Source organism: Coturnix japonica, chromosome 3, assembly GCF_054131305.1.
Source record: "Coturnix japonica strain WE chromosome 3, WE-NBRP24, whole genome shotgun sequence".
Lineage (NCBI taxonomy): Eukaryota > Metazoa > Chordata > Aves > Galliformes > Phasianidae > Coturnix > Coturnix japonica.
Window position 1 is genome coordinate 60,033,097 of NC_140665.1, and position 22,347 is coordinate 60,055,443.

The window sequence follows — 22,347 nt, forward strand, 5'->3', positions numbered from 1 at the left end:
AGAGAGGTGCTTCAAACGTTTTGGCAAAACATTTGATTAATAGCAAGAGGGAGGGTTGCTTTTAGGGGGCATTATGGGGGTGTTACTGTTGATTCTTTCTATATTTGGAAGCTTTCCCCTTCTAAAAAAACTGGATAATAGTCATGTCTGTGGATATTCAGCATTAGAGTTTTATTTTTTTCTGGAAAAGGTTTAAGAAGTCATACAGTAGATGCAATAGTGCAAATGCCTAATAGATGAGAGGCACATTGGCTGCTACTTGCATAGTCAGACATCTCACTGTTGCAGTTCTGAATGAAGATGAGAGGGAGCAGGGCAAAGCACCAGTAAAGGACTTCATGGGTTTACTTTATAAGACCCTAAATGAGTCTTCATGGCCAGCATGGCTTGATCTAATTATGTAATGGCCAAAAAAAACCCCAACAGCAACACTTGAAAATAGAGGGAAAGTTGTCCTTTTTTGTTGTATTGTTTAGTCAATTTTAAGACTCTGGTTTACGAGCATTTAACCAGCTTTCACAAATCAGGATACCAGAAAGTGTATCTGTCATTCTGGCTGACTGTTAGAACTTCTCTGTGTAAAACCCGTACTGTTGCTTGCCTTGTGTTTTCTAAAATTTATTCAGTGTAGATCTTAAAGTTTGAATGTTATTTGATTGCTTGTGATATGCTTTAGTTGCTTTCCCCAGTCTTTTTAGTTTATCCTTTATTTTCCTGATACTCTTATCCCAGATTTCATTCCTGGTTGTATATGTACTCTCAGCCTGGAAAATGTATTATTTGCTGTTTTGTTTTATGCTTCTACAGCCTTTGTCTGTAGTATTTAGTTCTTTATTCTTTTTTTTTTTTTTTTTTTTTTTTTACTAAGCATTCTGATAATTAGGATTGCTCTTCTTTGAACATGTTCTACTATTTCAGTGACTTTCTATGAGTATGATGCCCAGAACTGAACGTATTTTTCCAGCTGGGTTTATTCCAGATCTATTTAAAGTCACCATTGTATTCTTTCCCTCTCTCCCTTTCTCTGTGACCTGACAAACCCAATGTAGGCGGTCCAGACTTACATTAGGCTTGTTTTCAGGCACCTTAAATTGTGAGCTCCTGACAAGTTTATTCTCCTTGCTAGTCTGTCTCCTTCTTTTGTTAATTATTTTGTAGTTTATATGTCTATATAAAGTCTGCTTCAGAATTTTTTCCAAGCTTTGTTGATTTTTGTCACTGTTCTTATTTCATATTTTATCACTCCCTGCTAATCTCTTCATAATACATCGGTAGTTCTTAGTACTGTACACATTAAATATGCTGCAATTTTGATTTTGTCTCCTCTTCATAAAAAATTCCCCAAGGAGCAACACAAGTAGCAGTGCTGGAGTGGGGGTACAAGGGCATGATTAGATGCTCTTTCTCTCCCCCGTGACTGCTTCAGATTTGTAAAAGCACAGCAAAACATGGTACAGCTTTTGTGTTAGTGCCAAGAACTTCCCTGGTTATATTGGGCTGAGCAGAATCACTGTCTCCCCTAAACAGCAAAGGTGGAGCAGAGCGGAGCAGTAAGGAAGTGGTGATAAAGCACAGATGCTGCAAGTCAGGATTTCTTGATTTGATCTATATTCATGTTTTTACTCATAGGGGAATGTATTTTAATGCTGCTTTGCGGCTGCTTATTCTAGTGCATTTGGGCAAGGCACGGCTTATGCTTTGCTCAGTCACAATTCTACCTTTTTGTGGAAACGATTCCTTGCAGAAATGGTTACTTGCTTTGCTATAAGGTCATTTAAAAGTAGAGTCTGATTCAGCATTAGGTCACTTGTGCATTGTGAAAACGAGCCCCGTCTTGCTTTGCTGGCAGAAAGACAGTCTTGGAGGACTGTCTTGACTAAAGTATCTGTTTCATTCCAAAGCACTCTGCATGATGTTGAGAAGAAATCTGGGGAGGGAAGGGATGGGTAAATCCTTATTTCCTTGTTGTGAGTAGGGAGCTGTTGCAGAGCTTATCAGTGACCACTGTGCTGGCTCACAGATGGGACCCTGTTGCTGTTGAAGGGGAGGAAAGAGCAAGAGGCACCTCTTTAGTAATGGCTGCATGTGTGGGTTTGCTGGTGCCCTTGACACATATTGAGATGGGATGGCAAGAGGTGAGTCCCTGAGGTGCAGCTCGTGAGGGAATCTGAAGTGTTCTCCTCTCTGACAGTCCTTCAAAGAGAGCTGCTTGCTGTGTGGCTGATGGTGGTTGCACTGATTCTTTGCATTGGGGGTATGTGGGTACACAGACTTGGTTTTCTTCCAAGTAATGAATGGCAGTGGAACTTCACAACAGAAGCTGGGTAGCAAGCCATTGACCAAAAGAGATCATTCGTGTGAAATCTTCACAGTTTTATTATAAATACTGTTAAAGTACTTGAACTGCTGCTTCAAAATTCAAAGTCTTCTGCTTTCTTTGTTATTGTTGTTTTTACAGTAGATGTCATTTTGAGATTTTTGGGCTGCTCTTCTACTCTGCAATACAGCATATTATGATGCGGAGTGGAATGCTGCTCAGTAGGCTGAAACACTGAACTATTCTGGGTAGAAACGACGGAGAAGATAATGTTAATTACTGCAGTTAAAATCACAGTCATTATTGGCCTAAATGATCCAGATGTTGTTATCCTGTAGTCCAGGGAAATGTTATTTTCCCACTGCTAAGAAACATGACAGAATCAGTTAGCAATGTGTATTCCAGCGATAAATATTTACATATAGGCCAGTACAGCAAAGATTTTTAAATTTTATTTCCCAGCAGCTCTGTCTCAGCAGTGACTTGAAGGCCTGCCAAGTCATGAAAATCAAGGCCAAGCCCTTTTCAAAAAGAAACAAGCAAGAACATTTGGACACCACTGCTTTAACTGAGCAGATGTTCTTAGTCCAAGGCTGATACGCTCAGAAAGGGGGCCAGTTGACAAAAATAGTTCTCTTTTGGGGGCCAGATGGAAAAGAATTCAAGTTAGGTTTATTTTGTATGCGTGTGCTTTCTTGTATTGTGGAGGATTCAAATTGAGTACTTGGAGTTGGGAATGATCTTCTGCTCTTCTGCTTGTGAGTACTAAAAACATGTTTTGCTCTTTCTGTTTGGCTTGATGTCCTTAAGAGATGAACTACTCAAATGTAAGTGGACCACCTGCGTGCTGCCACGCCATTCAAAGCATCTAGAAGGTTGTTGGAGTAGTCAACACCATGTGCTCATAAATAAGTGAAGTGTCTTTTTATTCTGGGCAGCGCTAAGAAGTATTTTTAGCAGGTTCTTTTTTTTTTCTTTTTAAATTACTGAAATGCGATATCAGAAAGATCTTTTGTTGTTTTTGCCTCTTCGGAGTGATGACTTGGAGAATGCAGGCAGTTGATATAATGTAAAATAATGTTTCATGTGTTGTTACGTGTTGTTATGTGTATATCCAGCAGGCATATACTCCATACGATTTAGTTGTATTCCAACGAACATCTTGATCAGTCAACTCAAGGAGGCAATATGTGTTATATTTTTTTTAAGAAAATACCGCTAGCATCTAATTGGCAAACTTACTCAGTTCCTATCTTTGTAAAATGCATTGCCTTGCTTTTCAGCACCCATAATATTTCATTGTCTTCTTACATAGTTTTTTATTGAAATACTATGTTGAAGTCTTTATTTTTAATTTTAGTGTTAAATATATAGTTTGCATATGTGCCAGATTTAAGTAACAGGCTTGCTTTGAAGAATTGTGCTAGGGTGGTTTCCAAAATGCTTTCAGTTAAGACAGCTTTATAGTTCAATAGTTGTCTATAATCTCATCCCATTTTCATTCCCTTTTAATTACTTTTCTGTTTATTTTTTTAGTTTGATCTTAAAAGACAAAATTTGCCTAGCTCAGTAAATTGGATGAGTTGGCTTTATAAAGCCATAGACTTTCTGTTTGTAATGTCAAGCAGTTGTGGGTGCTTAGTTGTTGGGTTTTTGGTTTTGGTTTTGGGGGAGGGTTGGGGGTAGAGATGGAATTTCTGGTTCTGAGAAGGAAAGAAAGTGGAACGAGGATCCAACTTCTTTTGGGACTGTTCCTTTTCTTTTTTATCTTTATTTCTTTTTCTGACTGCAGCACAAGGGTACTGAAGTGGACATATTAAAAGAACAGTTAACGATGTAGTGGGAGAAGCAAAGGAAAAAATTTGTGACACAAAGTGCAATGTTAGTAACTGATGTTGTCAGTTGGGATGACATGGCATATGTGACTAAGAGAATTTGACTGGAATAGTTTTGTGCTGGTGACTATTAATTCTAGCAGTCACAAGAATAACTGTAATACAGAACAATATGTGACAATCCTATGGTATTCTGTAAGTACTGATGACTACTTTGAAGTTATGCAGCCTGGTATTGGCAACACAGACAAAATTAATTTTTCATTCATACATCTGGGAAGATTAATCATGTGTTGTTACAGGAAGGAATCATTACTTGGTTAACAAATTAGTGGGAAATCTTAATCCAGCTTTTTCTTTCCTTACCTCCCAGTAGAGCACCATCTTGAACAAGTATAAGTTTGATGGATTTATTGGAAATAACAGATGTAAAAAGTTTTATTTGAACAGTGTTTTCACTAAGTGTGCTCCAGCAAGCAGTTGTACGAGGCACCCTTTTTAGGCACAACGGTTGAGAGAGTTTCTGGATGCTTTTGATGGTTTTTAGTGTTTGTGGGATGTAGTCATGAGTGAGCATAGGGCAAGAAATAGTAATCATAGGCATGTAACAGTGAGCCATTTAAGGGTAGAACGTGGTAGTACTTGCAATGTAGTATGGGAAGTATTATTCCCAGAAGCAGATAATTGGACATGATAGGATTTTTAAATTTTATTTATTTATTTATGACAATCTTAAAATAATCTTGAACTCGTTGATTTTGTCTTCTTAAACCTAATTTTAAGTAACATATTAAATGAAAGAAAGTGTGTTTCTGCCTTCTCAGGTTCATTTGTCAATGAGCAAGTTAGTTCAGTTCAATCCCTAGACTGAATGAGGAAGTGTACTCTCTCAACTTACAGAAGAGGCTGTCAGTAGTTCATGATGTCAGCACATTGTTATTCTTGGGTTTAGGCAGTAATTTCTCCATATTCAGTATAAATTTGAATGGAAACTTGAATATTGCAGACCTAACTTTAATACCTTATGTCTAATTCTTAATATAGTTAATTATAATTGTAAGTTTTAAATGTTTAAAGCAATCAAATACAAATGAGCAATACCCATAAAGATACCATTAAAAACTGTGTTTAAACTTTTAAACCAAATTTAGACATATTTTCACTTTCTTCTTCTGTCCTCTTCCAAAAAATTAGAGGCACCGTAGTCCAAGGTTACTCCCCGGTAATAAAAAGATAAGTGCCCAGAGAAGCTGTGGCTGTCCCATCCCTGGAGGAACTCAAGACTGAGTTGGATGGGGCTCTGGTCAGCCTGAGCTGATGGGTGGTAGGCCTGCCTACAGCAGGGGATTGGAATTGAATGGGCTTTAAGGTCCTCTAGCCATTCTGTGGTTCTGTGATTTTTCTAATGATGAGAAAAACAGTGGAAGATGAGATTATGGCTCACGGCAGCTGATGCTGGGTTGCCTCCATCTGTATGCTGAAATTCTAAATTAAACTTTCCCTTATGTGGATTTCTGACACAAACACTCATAATGCTTTTTATATTCTGAGTATAAAAATATTCCCTATTTATCATTCCAGTTAGTTATTTATTTTTCTTCTAAACCATGTTCTTGTTGGCTCCTATTCAGCTTAACTGTTGTCTTCAGATCAGATTATAATGAGGCAAACTGCCTGGCTTTTGTGAGTATCAGTGGCCAGCCTGTAATCTGTTACTTCTGAAACTTGATTCTTGGAACAAGTTAGAATTTGACCAGGATTGCATTCCCATATTCTGTATTTCAGATGCACATACTTCCAAGGCTCTTTCCCTATTTGCTAAAGTTACAGGTGGGAGTTAACAAGTGAAAGGAGTGGTGTTATCTGCGGTTTTCATGCAGATCTAAAGCTTTTTGGCTGTCTCATTTCCAGGACTCGCGGTGGGATATGAACGTTTTCTGTTGTCTTAATAATGTATTTAAGTTCTAAATTCATCTCATACTAGTTTCAAAGCTATGAAGTGGTTAATCATTCTAAAACAGTTTTTAAGTCATTTAGTTTGGACTACAGTCTGTTTAAAAAAAGAGTGTGTGTAAATCTAATTGTTTTAAATGAAGTAAATCTGAATAAAGCACAAAACAGTGTTACATTTCTGAAACAACAATCCACTTTGTAAATTCCCCAATATCTAGGAGATAGTCTACATTTACTGTTTTGGAGGCTAATCATAGAAATATTTTATGCAGGTTCCAACTGGAACATCTCGTCAGAATTACCCAGCTACCACATATCAGGACTTCAGCAACTGGGAATCTGTAATGAAAATTAAAGAGGGGCTGCTAAGACAGAAAGAGATTGTGATCGACCGGTGAGTAAGCTGCTCTTGCTGCATTTCTTAGATGACGTGAAAGCTGCAATGTAGAAACTGGAACAGTAGAACCGTTAGCTTTCAGTCCAGCAAGTACTTATGCACAAAATATGTGGGACTTGGACATTGCCAGGAGAGAAGACAGGCTGCTTACTAAAAGTCTTCTACAAATTTGGGAATTTACTCAGGGGTTTGAGGCTTTTGCAATGGAAAAGGAAGTGCAAAACCAATAGCTAGTTCTGCTGTCAGATTGCCCAGTGTAGTTTCATGCAAGTGTTCATATTGGACATATTTCTGCTTGTACGTAGGTCTTGGGATTGATACAGGCTGAGAGCTGGTAAACTGCTTTATGCTGATTTTACTTGTCATGGGAAAAGAAAGAAATGCAGTGTATCTGAAGCCAGCTGAGAATTGGAGCTCTGAGAAATTGGTCTTCGAAGAAACATGCATTAGGAAAATCCTATTTAATTGCTCAAACAAATTGTTCAAATAATAAAATACTAAAATCATTATCTACATATCAAGAAATACATAGTTACAAATTGAAATTGTTATCAATCAAAAATAGAACTTGGCAGCAAGGCACTACTGTAAGTTTCTAGTACAGATTGTATAATTTCTGGAGTTCTAGATGTTTAGATGATATTAAGCCTTAATGAGGAAAATGTGCTTTTAATAATGGGCCTGAGCTTAATGAAGCTTGCACTAAATTATCAGATGTCATCAGGAGCTGCAGAGTTTGGATGTAGGACATTTAAGAAGGATATTTTTGTATTTGACATAATTATCATTTGGCTTAGTCTGCGTTTTAATAATAAACTCTTGACTCATGACTGAAAGTAGTGGTTGTTCTTATCTTGAAATAGTTTTGGCCTCTTATTGATACTCTGCTCTGCAGCCTGGGTAGAGCTGCATTAAAGCAGGTGTGTCCTAATCACAGGAATGTCAGGCATCTGGGATGTTTTTTTTTTAATTTCATCTGGTAGTTTTTCTCCCTTAATTGGATGGAAATGGACAACTTTGGCAGCAGAATTACACTTGTGCTCAATCTGTTCCTTCCTTTCTTGCAACAGAGAAGGGAATTGTGGTGAATTAAGATGTTTTTGCCCCCTAGCAATCTGACCATCACCTCTGCTGGTCAGCATCATTTTCTCTAGATCAGCCTAGACACCTGGTAGCATGCATTTTCCTGCCCCAGCAGTGGAAGATGGACCGCAAAGTAGGAATTGGTTGGTGCACGCACTCAACGTTCTACTTCAGTGCAGAACTCCCAAGGGGACAGGCAGTTGAGATGGAAGCATCTGTAGCTGTTGCGTAGATATCCTCTGTCAGAGTCTTCTGATCAGCTGTTTAGGGCCTGTCTAAATTAAAGCAGCTTTACCAGGCCTGTTATATCAGTAGTAATGCTGTATAACCTGCAGTCCTTTCAGTGCCCAAGCTATTGCTGGCATTTGTAAACACATAATGCGTGATGGCCAGGGGCTACCTTTTGTTGCCTCTGCTGGGCATCTGTGCTCTACAAGAAGGCTTGTTACACAATGGCAGTTAAGGCATCAGTTCATATTACTCTTCATGTAGTGAAAATGGGTTTTTTGTAAAAAGCATATTTTTGTATGACTTAGCGAATACAGCACTTTCTGGACTTATGAGAGAAGTCAGCTGAGGTGATCCCTTTTCATTCATCTGAAAAGGCAAAATACACTCCAAATGCTACTGAAATTACCAAAAAAAAAGACCACTTTGTGATCTTACAGTCATTTGCTTTAAGTAGACACTTGGCGTTTCAGTTAAGCACAATGTAAATTGCAATATATTCATAAACCACAGAGAGGGCAGTTTTCTAAATATTAAGCCTCCATTTGGGCAAAAAAAAAATTGCCTCAAGATTTATGATTTGAAAACAAAGTTATTTCAGATAGTTGAGTTGTTTTATTTAAAATCAGTATGAAATGATGTTTTATGCTTAGGAGGATATTGCAAAAGATTTTACTAGGTCGTTGTGGTTTTTTTTTTTTTTCACTGATGTTTTCATTTCATGGAGGAAATAGGACATAGTTGCAGTCCAAAATTCTACGAACAGAACAACATTATAAAGTGCTAGTGTTCTGTTTATTATTAGATGGAATATTCATAATTCTTAAGCATAAGTAATGCCTTCTTTCAACACTATCCATGTTTTACAAAAGGAATGCAAGACATTACACTGAGAGCCAATATGATGTCTGGGACTAAACCTTGGATTTTTGACTCCCTTTCTATTTGGTCTTAGTTTAAACTTTGTTTTGTTGTTTGTTTTTTTCCCTAAGTTAATGGAAATTCTGAATACTAGTCTAAAATACGTAAAATAAGTGTGTTCATTTTGCTAAAGTTTTGTTAATTAGAATTCAATATGATGAAAAAGGGTTTGATTCCCTTGGTTCTTGCAGAGCTTTGAAAGGTGTGGTAGTCTTAAAAAAAAAAAAAAAAAAAAAAAAAAAAAAAAAAGCCCACATGGCTCATGTTACATTTATAACCTGGTAACAGAAGGATATCAGCAAGACTTGTTTAATTATGGTGGAGCTGGGGAGGGGCAGGTCATCTCTGTGACATCTGGAAATTGGAGGAGTGGTGTAGCAGTTGGCCAGAGGATGCTGGAGGTGGGGCTCTAGGCTGGTGCTCTGGTCGTAGCTGTTTGCAGTTGAGAGGTACAAGAAACAGCAGAATGAAAAGAAACTGTCCAAAAACTGTCCACCCTTATCTTGCTGTTGTCACTAGCTGCCCTTTCACTCTCATGATTGCTGTCTAGTTTATTTGAGGTTAACACACGCTCTTCTGTTGTGAATTGCAGCAAGAGGTAGAGTTGAACATCACAACTTAAGTGCTTAAATCTGTTGATGTGCAGGAAGGGAGAGGTTGTGTACATAGTGGTGTCCTTGAGGTGCTCTACCTTGTTGTTGTAAAGGCAGCAGAGAGGAAAAAGAAACCTGCTGCCTGCTTCCCTTCTTATCCCATTAATTAAAGGGCAACAAAATCCAACCCATCCGGATAAGATTATTCAACTTCCTTGTTTCCATCAGAAGTCTAACAGTTTGGAAAAGCTGCAAACAAGATCTTGTTTGAAGTCATTCAAGAATTAACACTTTCTTTGTGAATCTCCACACTTGGTTAGGTTGTGTGTCACTGCAATTCAAAGCCATTAGTTGAATGTTAGGGGAAAAAAGCAGCATTTGTGACTAGAATAAGTGGTTTGATATGTATTCTGTACACTGTGTCAAACATCAGATTTACTAGTAGATGAGTTCAAATTGTTTGGACTTGTACATCTGAACAAGTATAAATGAACACAGCAGCATAAATGTGCGGGTATAAAAGCAGTTTAATTTTGCTTTTAAAGCTGCTGTGTAGGAGGTCTGCTGCTGTAACACTTACTACTAGAATTGGATTATGTCATTGCCTTACTTCTCCTGCAGTTTTAAGTGCAACACTATGTTGTATTTGGCACCAGAGGGAGCCAACACTATATGCATTAGTTTAGAAAATTACAGCATCACATTTTAATTCTCAGCGCTGTTCCTGTGCTGTGCCCTCTGTTCGGTATATTAACAAAACTGAAATTACAGCATTTTGGTACAACTGTGAACATCTCCTGTGACTGGCAAACCATTGTGGATGTCTCTGCTGTGGTATTGTCGCTGTTTGGCAGGGATTGCATATAGGGAGGTATGTGAATAAATGCCAAATATCTGAACATATGACATAAACTGCTGAAAATAACACTTTGCATGCTGTGTTCTCATCCAGGCAGCTTAAGGGCATTTGAACTGCTTTTTATGGAAATGTAGATATAAAAGTATCATTTTAGTGAATAGCTGTCGTTCCTCAGGGCATAGTAACATTCACAGTCTCCAAACAGTCGCTGAATTATTAGCTTTCCATCCAGAGTTGAATTACACTTTACTGTTTTCATCAGGACGTTTGTATTAGATGTTCTTTGCCTCCTGCCTTCACTTGTTGACGTCAGACTGGGTGTGCTGATAGTGTTCATGTCACCGCCAGTGCAGGGCTGTAATTTCTTAATTTTTGGATGCTCTGTAATGACCTGCAGCACTAGCATATCTAACTGAAGGACCCGTTAATGTCATTTTTGATGAAGTAACACTGAAGCTTTATGCCACCCTGGATCTGAGCAAACTCATACAGCAGGAGTCCTGTGCAGGGATTAGACTATGGGGAGCCTTCTTGAGTGTCTCGCTGTGTATAATACTAATTGCTTGCAATAATATCTTCAAAAACACAAATTTACCTTCTTTTGATGTCACTGATCCCTTTGGTAGTTGATGGTTGAGGTATCTTGGGCCAGTAAACTTCAAATAAGCATTTTAGCAGTTTTAAAAGTTTACCCTTTCAGGGAAGAATAGGAGTAATATTGCTGAAGTGCAATGTAACAGTCCTTCATTATGTAACAGACTACATTGTTGCACAAGTGAGGCACCTGTCTAATACTTGTTCCAGTACATATATACAAATACAGTGTATTCCAGGGGGATACACTGCAACAGTATTGCTCCTGACTCATGTAACCTGTTCTTTAAAACCTGCGGTCACAGATGCCCTACAGCGTTTCCAGAGATTACTTAGCTTAATCATTGAAAAACTAAGTTTTTTGTCCTAGATCATGTTTTCTGGACCTCTGGTAGCTTTCCTTATTCCTTGAATTCTCTCCAGCTGATTTTTACATCTTCTGGAAGTGTCCAAGTTGGACAGCTGAGGCTTCCTTCCTGCTGCGTCCCTCTTGCAGGCTGGCTTTCTGCATTGCCTGCTTTTGTAGTACAGCATTGTGCAGTTATGCTCAGTAATTGCTCAATAATCCCAGACATTTCCCTCTGGAATTTCATTTTCTTTTCTATGGGTTTAAATGTTTTTAGGAAGTCCCACTATTGACAGCGATGGGAGCAGCACGGCTCCTGTCAGGAGGCCACTGGAGTCACAAAACTCCATTATGGGGGGGAGGGAGCATCCTCTGCCTGGGCAGGCAGCCATGTCCATGTTCACCTTGTTCCTCACTCCCTCTTCGCTATGTAGCTGACATCATTTGAGCAAGTTGAGTGTACTTGTTGACTGTGCTTTCATCTGGCCTCCCCATATGTCAGTGCTAACATGCCTCCTGAGGACTGGGATAGCATATCAAACTTCAATTCAATTCAAAAGAGTAATTAAAAAGTAATAATCCACCTATAAGAGAGATCCATTCTGGAAATCTACAGGTGATACTCTCATATTCTTCTCCACATTAACTTCTCCATGACAGATGGAAAGGTAGTGTTCCTTTTGGGTCACAGACACAGATTTGGGGAAGGGGAGGAGAAGAAAAATAAGAAAAACAACACCAAAAAGACTTGATTGTATAGGAAGTTGAGTCTGTCTTTATTTGCACAAGCTTTAGTGGTATCAGAGCTCTTTGGCTTTATCTTCCAAGTTACGGAAATGTGTTTGCATTGTTTTTAGGACTTTGTGTACTACTGACTCCTCTATCAGTGCTCTGCACGTTTGGTCCCAAGAGATTGAGCCTTTAAAACAAAGGGATATAAAAACTAGTATCTAGCTTCTTAAAGCAACAGAACAAAGCAGCGTACCTCTAACTGTGGTGTGGAATGATTGGTGCTTGTGCTTCAGAAGGATCCGTATTGTATTGTACTTCATGTTCTGATTCTGAGGAAATCTTTTGAAGCATTTTCACCTAAAGTGACGATTTCTTGGTAACCTTTGAAGGTGAGCATCGATTGTCATTTGACTCATTATGAAATTACAAACATGACTTCTGTAGTGGAGGAAACTGCTTTCTTCAGTTCCTGGAGCGTCTGAAGGTGCTGGACTTTTATCTTCATTTGTAATGTAGGACTCTTAGATTTATGCTAATTTAAGACTTTCCAAAGTTGAAAGGGGGAAGTAATTCTCTGGCAGCCATGGGTTTTCAAGGTGCTTTCATATTAGAATAAGTGATAAAAAGATTTTATGGAAACAGATGAGTTGGTCTCAGGTTGAAGGAAATATGGCTTGTTTCCAGGCAAATGTACATACGAGTGTCTGTCTAAGCATGTGTGTGTGGTTGACTAGTCCAGTGTGAATATGAGAAAATGTTGTGAATGCCAATTATGTTCTACAAACGTTCTAAGAGAGGCACAGAAGCAATTTATGTATTAAACTGTTTATTTATTATTAATGCTGGTCTCTGAAGGTAGTCCAGGCTTTTGCATGTGGAGCTGCATTGTATTTGTGCACCCCATGTTCTTTGTGCTGATCTGAGTTTTTGAAGAAGTTTGTTTGAGCCAATGGACAGAACTGCAAATGAATTGAAATCAAGATTCCCTCTGCACCCCCCAAACTGATATTTTACAGTTAAGGCTGTAGTTTGCTTTTTGCACATTTAAATGTCTTCAGTTTGTATGGATGGATACAAGTAATTTTCCTTTGGATTATGACCAGCTTCATAAATAGGATCTCAGTTAACCAGCATGGGATGAGCTTGTCTGCCATTTCGTGGAGGGCCATGTGTTGTCTTCCCCGTGTGAGGCTACACAGGGGAACAACACAGGGGTTATGCACCAGAAACAGCCCCTTGCTGCCAAAGGGGCAAGCAGACTGCAAAAGTAGCAGCCCCCCAGGGACTCTCAGGATAAAAGAGGGTGGGTGGGCATTGGGCAAAGATCCACTGTGCTCTATATATATGTATAGCACTGTGCTATTCTTCTACTCGGCATGTACCAACTGAAAGTGAGCTGCTGGTTTATGGACTTGGCTTTAGGTGCACTAGCAACAGTCAGAAAGTGTAGTCAGAAAAGTGGCAATTTGCTGTAAGCAAACATAGCTGGCATGTAACTAAAGTGCAGATTGGGGCAAAAGAGCTAGATAGAAGGAAACTTAGAGCACTTAGCCCCTGAGTTTGCCCTTTGTCTTGGATAACCTGTCACTGCTGCTGAGTCTCTTTAGAAAGAACATAACTGGGAGCAGCACAGGTAGGATTTGGTCTTAGGGTATCTATGGGTGTTTGTATCTATAAATTATGGCTGAAGTTCAAAAAAGGTGGTGAAAAGGCTCAGAGTGAAACTCCCATGGTATCAATGGAAATTTTAGAATAATAATAATGAAAGCGTGGGTATAACAGGCAGGTTATTTCTGAGAAAAAAAAAAACATACAAAACTGACAAATCAATCTATCTGAAGTAAAATACAATACAATAGCTTCAGTATCTTCATTGCAGAGCTCTTCTCTGGGAAATGGAAGTGGTATTCTTGCTCATTTACAGAAGATATAAAATTCATTTGTTCCTATATTCCCCATTCTTGGAGACTTTTATGCCTTGAAGGGCAGCTGGAAAGATTTGTGCCAGATTTGTTTCTGAAAGCAATGGTGTTAGTGCTGTGTTTGTATTGGTTGGTTGGATGGGAGAGTTTAAGTTTATACACTTTTCAATGATATTTTTTTCTGAAACATCAAATTAGGTAAGGCAGGCTTTTAAGTATCCCTCCTGAAAGGATATCTTTCATTCCTGTTTTTGTATCTTTCTTTATTTGCTTTTTTTGTGTTGGTTTTTTTTTGTTTGTTTGTTTCTTTGTTTGTTTGTTTGTTATTTTAAAGAACTACTCTTCCCTTTGAGTCTTACTGATTGGTTTGCAACTTCAGAGCAGGACTGTGCCTCCTGTTCTCTGCCTGAGTGCAAAGGAAGGGGCTTGTCTGGACAGAAACTTGAAGTTTTTTCTCATCTGACTGACAGAAAGTTGAATGAAATCCCATGACAAGTCCCATGATACTCAGATGACATGCCAATAATTGTTACTTTGCCTTCAACACAGAGTTGCAACACCCAGTGATGGAGAAATTGAATTTGGAGTGAGAGTAGTTCTTGTGGTATTAAATACAATGTTTCTACTGCTGTAGCTATGCTCCAATTTCTGTAGAGGAGTGTCTCATGTTAGTCCACCATGACCTGAGCTCAGGCCTGGGCCTACTTATATTAACACATGGCTGCCTTCTGGGTCATAAACATTAGGAATGCCTGGAGAGAGCTGGTGGCGTTAGCAGCTCATTAGAGAAAGGGAAGAACTGCAAAAAGTTTGCCAAGATTGGTCAAAACAGTTACAGAATTTCAGCCTGCTCTGGTCTGCCCTCTGCAAACATGTAGGGTGCACGTGAGTCACTAACACCGTAGCGGTTACAAGGGGAGGGTGGCCTTGCTGTCCCATCTTTCCATCTCAGGATTATTTTTATGTTTTTTGCCTGCCCAGGGTGGTAGTCAGCACGTACCTGAATGGAAGATTGATTGGTGATGGGGAGGCTTGTGGGGACAGTGTCACCTCTGCAGTGTGCAGGTCGTGTTTGTGAGAGCGCTTTAATAATGCTTGCAGCCTGTGGTTATGCTACAGATTAATAGTAACAGCTGTGGGGTAACAGAAGATTAAAACTGTCTTAGCGTATGAGAACATCAGTGAGAAAACGCATCTGGTATGAAGTCTCCAAAGACTTACAGGACTGTATGTAAATAGTAAATATGTTTCTATGGTGCTTTATCTTTCCCTCTGCTTGTGACTGCTGGGCTGTTCGCAGGATTTTTGTCTCTGGGTGGCATGAGGTTAATGATATTTTGAGAGAGGCAGTTATGTGGAGAAGCTGTGCAGGATCTACACAGACGTGAAACATTTTCATGACAAGTTTTGTTGGCCGGGTTTCAGATGGGGCAGAGTTTCATGCTTTGCAGAGCAAAAAGAAATGCAGCTCATGCAGCTCAGCTTCATCGTGGATTAATTTGTTCTACCTTTTTTCCTACAGGGATTTGTTAGGGTAGGGAAAAGATTATGAAATCTGGTACTGTAGTTGGAGGTTCTAAAATATTTTAAAATGCTTACCCTGGGCTGTAGCATTTGTTTCAAGTTATTGAATTCCTGCCCATAAAGTGAAGCTCTGCTAAGATGTGATCAGCCAGAAGGAGAAAATTGCTGTAGTGTCTTCAAGGGATGAGTGGCAAATGGATGAATAATGTTAAAATAAATGGGGCAGGGATGTTGTAATAGCTATATCTGGTAAGTAATAAGGTAATAAAAAATGAAAAACGACTTCTGTTCATGGATTAAGACAAATCATAATAAATGATCCCAGTCTCTGTGACCAAGCATGCAGCAGAAGTCAGCAAGGCTTTATATTTTCTCACATCGTTATACCAGCACTTGAGCTTGTATATGGCCTGTTACAAGTTACAGCCATACTCTTTTTCTTGATCTTCAAATCTGCTCCTTCCAAATTAAGTTTGAAGCTTTTGGATTGAAGTGCCCTCATACAGGATTATACCAACCAGAAGAGCTGAGTCCAAGTACAAAGTTGTTTGGTGTTACATAGTCCATTTATATGGACTTTTTTTCCCCATGGATAGTAAAACTGAAAAGTGAAGCCTCAGATTCACTCATTATATATTGTAGGACTTGCTGTGGAGTCATCTTTATGCATTTGGTTGCTCTTATTTATGAACTGTACTGAATGAATCATCTTAAGGCAGTACAGAACTGCAACTGATTTCCCATTCATTGCAGTTCTTTATAGATGAAGGAAAAAGAGAAATGTTAAAAAGATAAGGTTTGTGCGCATGCATCCTATCTTTGATGTTCTTCTAATATATATATTTTAAAATAAAATAATAAAAAAAGAAGAAGGAAGTACAATTAAAGGAGTACATAGAATCAAAACAGAGCTGAGATCAGATGGGAGCTCTGAGTCCATCTGGTCCAGACCACGTTTAAGCAGGGACAACCGAAGGCAAAGCAGGCTGCTCTGTGTGTTTCTGGTAGGTACTGATGACTCCACTCTAGTCACTTCATGAAGTACCCAGCTCTCCTCAGAGTGAAAAGCAGAGCTGGCAGTCTGTATCTCATGTAACTTGGACTGGGGCTGAGACATGTCTTGCGTTTGCCATCTAGTCACACTAGTTCAAATGAAGTCATAATTTAAATAGTGATACAGTGTGTGATATAATTAAATAGTGATGGAAGAGTGATGCCATTTCTGCTGTACACTAGCCAAATGATTGCTGTAAGAGGCTTAATTCTTTAATATGCAGTGAAGGATTTTACTGTAGTGGTGGGGAATGTATATAAAGCAACTAACTGAGAAGGCCTTGAGCAGTGTGGAAAGACAGACCACACAGGAAAGCCCTGCTGTCTAACTTTTGTAATGACGTTTTCTTTTTAATTTTTCTGCTCTTTGCTTTGTAAACCTATTTAAACTGTCAAAAGTCAGCTCTTACAAAGAGAGAGGAGTCAGAGCAAAGTCCAAGTAAACTGAAGATGTGAGTTTCATTCTGATTTCTGTGTACTTCTTGCTACTTACATTTCTGGGTGTAGTTCTCCTACACTCCTACATTTTCTCAATGGCAGCAGAAGCTGCTCTCCAGCCCCTACAAAACTGGTATCCAAGTACATATTTCTGAAAGATTAATTTATGATTCCCAGTTGAGTGCAGGCCAGTTGGGGTATGCTTAAGTGAAGGATGCATGGCAGTTCTAGTTTAATAACTCATATCCTGATGAGATTCCAGTTCTGGTGTTGAACTAGGCTAGTTGCAGTCTGGCTGCAGTGGAAAAAAAACCTACAGCTAAAGTAGATCCAGGATTATAAAATACTTAATCTGGTTCTGTTGAGTATTTGTTACTGTTTCATTTGACATGAGAGGAAGTAAGTTGCATGCATTGCTGTAGTGTTACCCAGTGCCAGTCTCAAGATCATTTTTTTTTTCTTATGATCTCTGTTCAATTCCATTTATTTTCAAATAAAATTTATTTATTACAGGCAAAAGCAGCAGATTAACAGTTTACATCAGAAAATAAGAGAGAATGAGTTACGAGCTCAACATGCAAGACTGAGCCATCTTGTGAACTGTGAAGAGCCCTACATGACTAATTTGCAGGTAGGATGGATATTTTCGTTTTAGAGAATCTTTCAGTTATGCAGTAGCTGACACTTGCAAAAATGCTCACAGTTCACTGTAGGATAAAATGCTTTTATGTTTATTAATGGTTGTGTCATTGGATAACTGTAAATTGTTTAGGGTAGAAGAACCTGAAAATGTTGTTATTTACATCAGATTTGTGGAAATTTAAGTTGTATTAATACTGTGTACATACTTATTTTGAAATCTGATGAAGGTGGGATAAGAATCCTCATTCATGTTGCAGCACTGTGCAAAAACGATGGTTTTTAACAGCGCATGTGTAACACAGCTATATAAGGAGATAATAGAAGATAAAATATCTGAAAACCACTGATAATAGATTTTCTGAGTTCTGCAAGGAGGTGCTACCCAAATTAGTGATTACAGAGATAGTGTCGATACAACCCATCTCAACACTTCCACATATCAAAATGGCATTGCCAGAGGAAAATGTTAAAAGCAGATATGCAGAGAAATAGTTTTGCCCACCCTCTTTTATCACAGGCACCGCACCACGATCTCAGCTAGCATACTTCAGCCTGATGTTAATTATGTTCTTGGAATAGCACAGTTGTGTGTAAGGCGAGCATGTTTTGTGTAAGATGGGAGGAAAGTTCACGTAGTAACTCAGTGTGAAGGTGGATAGAAACAATGTCTGAATGTGGATTTTGGTGCTTATGAAGAGACTTCTGAAAAATACCCTAAAACTCTGCCTAGATTAAGAATTTGAAAGGAAAAAAAATCATGGAAACTGAAATATGAATGTACATAACCTTAGTGTACCAAATACACTTCAAATAAAGCAGCAGATGCTTTCATCTTTCATACTTTAAAATGTACAAGCAATTTATTATAGGTCTTAGGATTTCTGCTTGATTTGTTTGCTTTTCATGAGATTAACTTGCAAATGAAAATCTATTTTAATGGAGATTTTAATCTCTTGTAATGCTTTGCACAAGGAATGTTATTTTAAAAGCTCTCTGTATAAATTCTTTAAAGATTTCTGTTTATATTATTAAAAGAATATGAATCTGAAAGCCTAATGGGATGCATCTCCTTTTTCATCCCACGGGCAGTTGATTTCCATTTTGTGGGCAGTGGAAGTGGGAGAACAATACTGAACTGCAAGAGATTGGGGGGGGCGGGGGGGTTGGTGGACATGACGGAAGGCAGGAAGCCTGCCATCTGGTTGTAGCTATAATCTCAGACTATCCCTGCACCCTTCCTCATCTCAGATGTAACAGCTCTGAGGTTTAACTGTTGTCTACTGTTGTTCTACTTTAGCAGAGTCTGTGAGATTGGAGCATATCTTACTTTATAAAATGTCCATGAATATATTATAGTGTTTTTTCTCTGTAGGATGTAATAGGGTAATGTAGTGGTAGTGACTTGTTTTGGAAATGCATTTTCTTTGGATCTTAAGGGTTGGAGTTTTTTGTTTGTTTGTTTTGGAAGAGAAGTTGCACTTCTTCAGTACATCTGAGGGGAAAATGGTCCCACAATGTTCATTTTCATATGTTGTGAATGTAAGTGTCCGGCTTCTGTTTTCTCATTCCTTTTTGTTTTCTCTTCTCTGCAGAAGATTCCTGAGATACATACTGTTCCCACACATTTTAATGTTTGAAAATCAAACTCCACCCTTCCTGAAAGGGCGGAGGGGGGGGAGAAATCCAGAAAGACTGTTTTCTGCTGTGCTGTTAAAGTATGCAGTGGTATGTGTACGCTCATTTATATGATTGTTCTCTTTCTTTTTGAAAGCAACCACAGTATGAGAGTGTATCACTGCAGCCTCACACTTCAGAAAGATCAGCATCCCACCTTGAGGAGCTTGAGAGAAAGATTGCAGTGGCTGAGAATAAGGAGTTACAACTCAGTGAATTTCTAAAGCAGATTTCAAACAAATCTAGCGAGGAGAAAAAGAAGATGGAAGAAAAAGTAAGTGTCTTTCATGCTCCAAATTTTCTTCTGACTTTGTTAAAGCAGCATATGTTGTGCTTGTTAGGAAGCAACTTGGTGTGGGGATTACAGAGCTGTTTTCAAAATGAAGATAAAGTTTATCTGTGATAGTAGGCATTAGCAGTGTGTAAATTTGAACTCGTAGTAAAGTATCAATTGATACACATATTTCAGACCTGGTAATATCAGTTTTAACCACTTATCAGTTAAACTTTGAAGATAAGCTGCTCAGCTCTAAGCCTAAGAGTTTATTTGGCTTGCATGTTTATTACAGTAACTGAAGTATTGTCTAAAAACATGGGGAAAGCATGGAAATGAAAGCTCCTATTTAACATGATGTGTAGGTGCAGGCCTCATGCTCCGAGGTTTGCTGAAAGTGCCTACTCAGCAGAAAACAATTCTCTTGCAACTTTCTTAGGACATGTGGAGCAGCCTTCAGTCTGAGACAAGGAAGGGGCTTAGCTGGCTGTGTACTTGGAACTCTTCTTATGAAGTTGCTTTGAAGGCAGAAGCGGTACCTAAGATGGTTTTGAATGTCCTGGCAGCCTGTCATTATTGCAGGCTGGAATGTGCCACTGATCAGTGATATGTAATGTTCAGTGAGATGTTGGCACTGTTACCTTTTCTTAATCATTAAGCCTTACTGCTGTACTTAGATTTATATTCATGCAGATTCAAGGGGCAGGAGCGGTGTGGTACTGTGAATCAACAGATAGGAAGGAGAAATAGAAGGCATAGTTAATTTCCATTTCTGCCTTCCTGTTTCTAAATCCTGTTGTATGCCTTTCATTGATGATAACACTCAGGAAGGGCAGAATCTGAATTCTTCTGCTTCCTCCTGTTTCTTTTAGTGTTTCTGGTGCTTGTATTTCTGTGTAGGAGCTGCTGCTGTGAGTGGTGGCAGTTCTGAGGAGCTGTGCCCTAGTGCCTGTATCTGCTGGATAGCTGGTCACCAACAATCTGATTTGCTGTACAGATCTGATCCACCCCGTAATACTCACCCATTCTGTGTGCTGAACAAAAGGCTCTCAACAAGAAAAAGGACAGGAAGGGGGGCATATATTGTAATAATAAATCAAATGCCCTCCCGTTCAAGGGAAGACTACAGAGGGAGGAAGATGTGTTGTGATCCTGCAGTGGGCTGGGTACCAAGCCTGGGAACAGCCCTCTGCAGTTTCTCAGCTGTGCCTGCAGGGACAGTCCCAAAGCCCAACAATCTTGGTGTCCCTGCTCAGTGGTACTGGACATTAAGGGCCAGAGAATAGAATTTCTGTACTGATGAAAGGGATTGTGGCTGGTATCTGTTCTAGGGTTATTTTGGAGTGATTGCCTGTGTTTTTGAAGAGGCTTTTCAATCCTAAGCCAGGGACTGGGGAAATGCTAGAAGCCTGAAGCAAATCAGCTTTGCTTCAGATGAGCTTTTTAAGTACATATCTAAAAGGACATGTAGGTTGCGTTAAGGTTGCTGGCATATGTATCTAATTATCTAGCTACCTACTGTTGCAAATATTTTTTCTTATATTGACATTTTAAACATACAACATTTAAATCCGGTGTGCAGATGATATGTTTTTGATGGTAAAAGATGAGCTGTGACTGTCTGTTCCAGTGCAGGTGGGAGGGAAGAAAACATAAGGAACTCTCCCATTTCCTTGTTCATCGGTTGTCAGTGATGAAAGGTCTAGGAGAGTCTCCCTCATCACAAAAACAGGATGTAGTGGAAATGTAGGAGGTTCAGAGGAGGGCAGTAAGGCAAATATCTAACAGAAGAATACAGAAATCATAACTGCCTCAGGAGAAAAACAGACAGAAAGCAACTGGAGACTGGAAAGATGTGTTTTCCATGTTCTTTCCTTACTGTAGACATCTGCATATGGCACTGCTGGAAATGAAGCATTGAGCTAGAAGATTTCTTAGTCTGAAGTGCTTTGTCCCTTCTGATTTAGTGAGTGCACTGGATGCTTTCCTTTTGAGAAACAACAGAGCCTGCAGAGAGAAGAGGTTCCCTTTACTCTCTACATGCTTTGTACCTCTCTTCCACATGCCAACATGCCAAGCAAGGGAGTATTTTTTACTGCCTTGAAAACAATACTGGTACCTGAAGAGAAGTTCTGTTTTTCTCCAGGCTCCACTTGTGCTCAGTGTGGAATTGAAGTAACTGGAAGTACTTCAGTGGGTGCTGAAATTTCAGCAGCCTGAAAAAGCTCCTCTTTTTTGCTGGCCAGATACCTTGGCAGCTTGTGGCTTCCTAGCTGAAGGAGTCTGCTGAGGTAGCTACTACAGCACTCTTCACAAGTGTTCTTATCACAAGTGCTTAGCTTCTTCCTTTTCTTTCTGCTAGGCAAAAGTGTGCCTTGTAGTATCTGTAGATTTTGCTGTGCTTGCTTTAGTTTTGAAGCATTTCATCTGTAAACTGTGCTGCTGGACTGAAAAAGATTTCAGATACCTGCACTGGAACATACTGAAGGCCTAATACAACAACATACTTCCTAGCAAAGTGGTTGATGCCTGTCAGTGTTCAGGAGGCAGTTGGACAATGCCCTCAATAGCATGTTTTCCTTTTGGTTAAACTGCCCGAACACTACCGGGCTAACAGTAATCAATGCTTTTATGCAGTTGAGAATATAATTCTTGAAGAGTGACCAGCCTCTGGTCCCAAAGCAGATTTATTTTCCACCGTAATCTTAAAAGATTTATTCTTCTTTTCTTCTAGCTTAAAACTAGAGACCGCTATATTAATAGCCTGAAAAAGAAATGTCAGAAAGAGTCAGAGCAAAACAAAGAAAAGCAGAGACGAATTGAAACCTTAGAAAAATACCTGGCTGACCTACCAACACTGGATGATATTGAGGGTCAGGCTAAACAGGTAAGATGAAAGGAGTTGGTTTTACTTTCTGAAAACAAGCATAAGCTCTGTAATATCTGTTGTCAAATGTTTTTC

At 39.1% G+C, this 22,347-nt stretch overlaps 1 protein-coding gene across 7 annotated transcripts in view; it reads left to right on the forward strand.

The window, feature by feature from the left end:
- CEP85L (centrosomal protein 85L) overlaps positions 1–22,347 on the forward strand; it is a 121,089-nt gene that overhangs the window by 84,291 nt on the left and 14,451 nt on the right. For 3 of the 7 annotated variants that reach the window (XM_015858642.3, XM_015858639.3, XM_085541769.1), the window contains exons 4-7: positions 6,378–6,499; positions 17,309–17,426; positions 19,209–19,385; positions 22,120–22,272. In XM_015858642.3, coding sequence (XP_015714128.2) covers positions 6,378–6,499; positions 17,309–17,426; positions 19,209–19,385; positions 22,120–22,272 — 570 coding nt within the window. Of the gene's footprint in view, positions 1–2,930; positions 3,076–6,377; positions 6,500–16,665; positions 16,810–17,308; positions 17,427–18,663; positions 18,977–19,208; positions 19,386–22,119; positions 22,273–22,347 lie in introns of those variants that run through there. The other 4 variants (XM_085541771.1, XM_085541773.1, XM_085541770.1 and 1 more) reach the window with 4 other exon arrangements.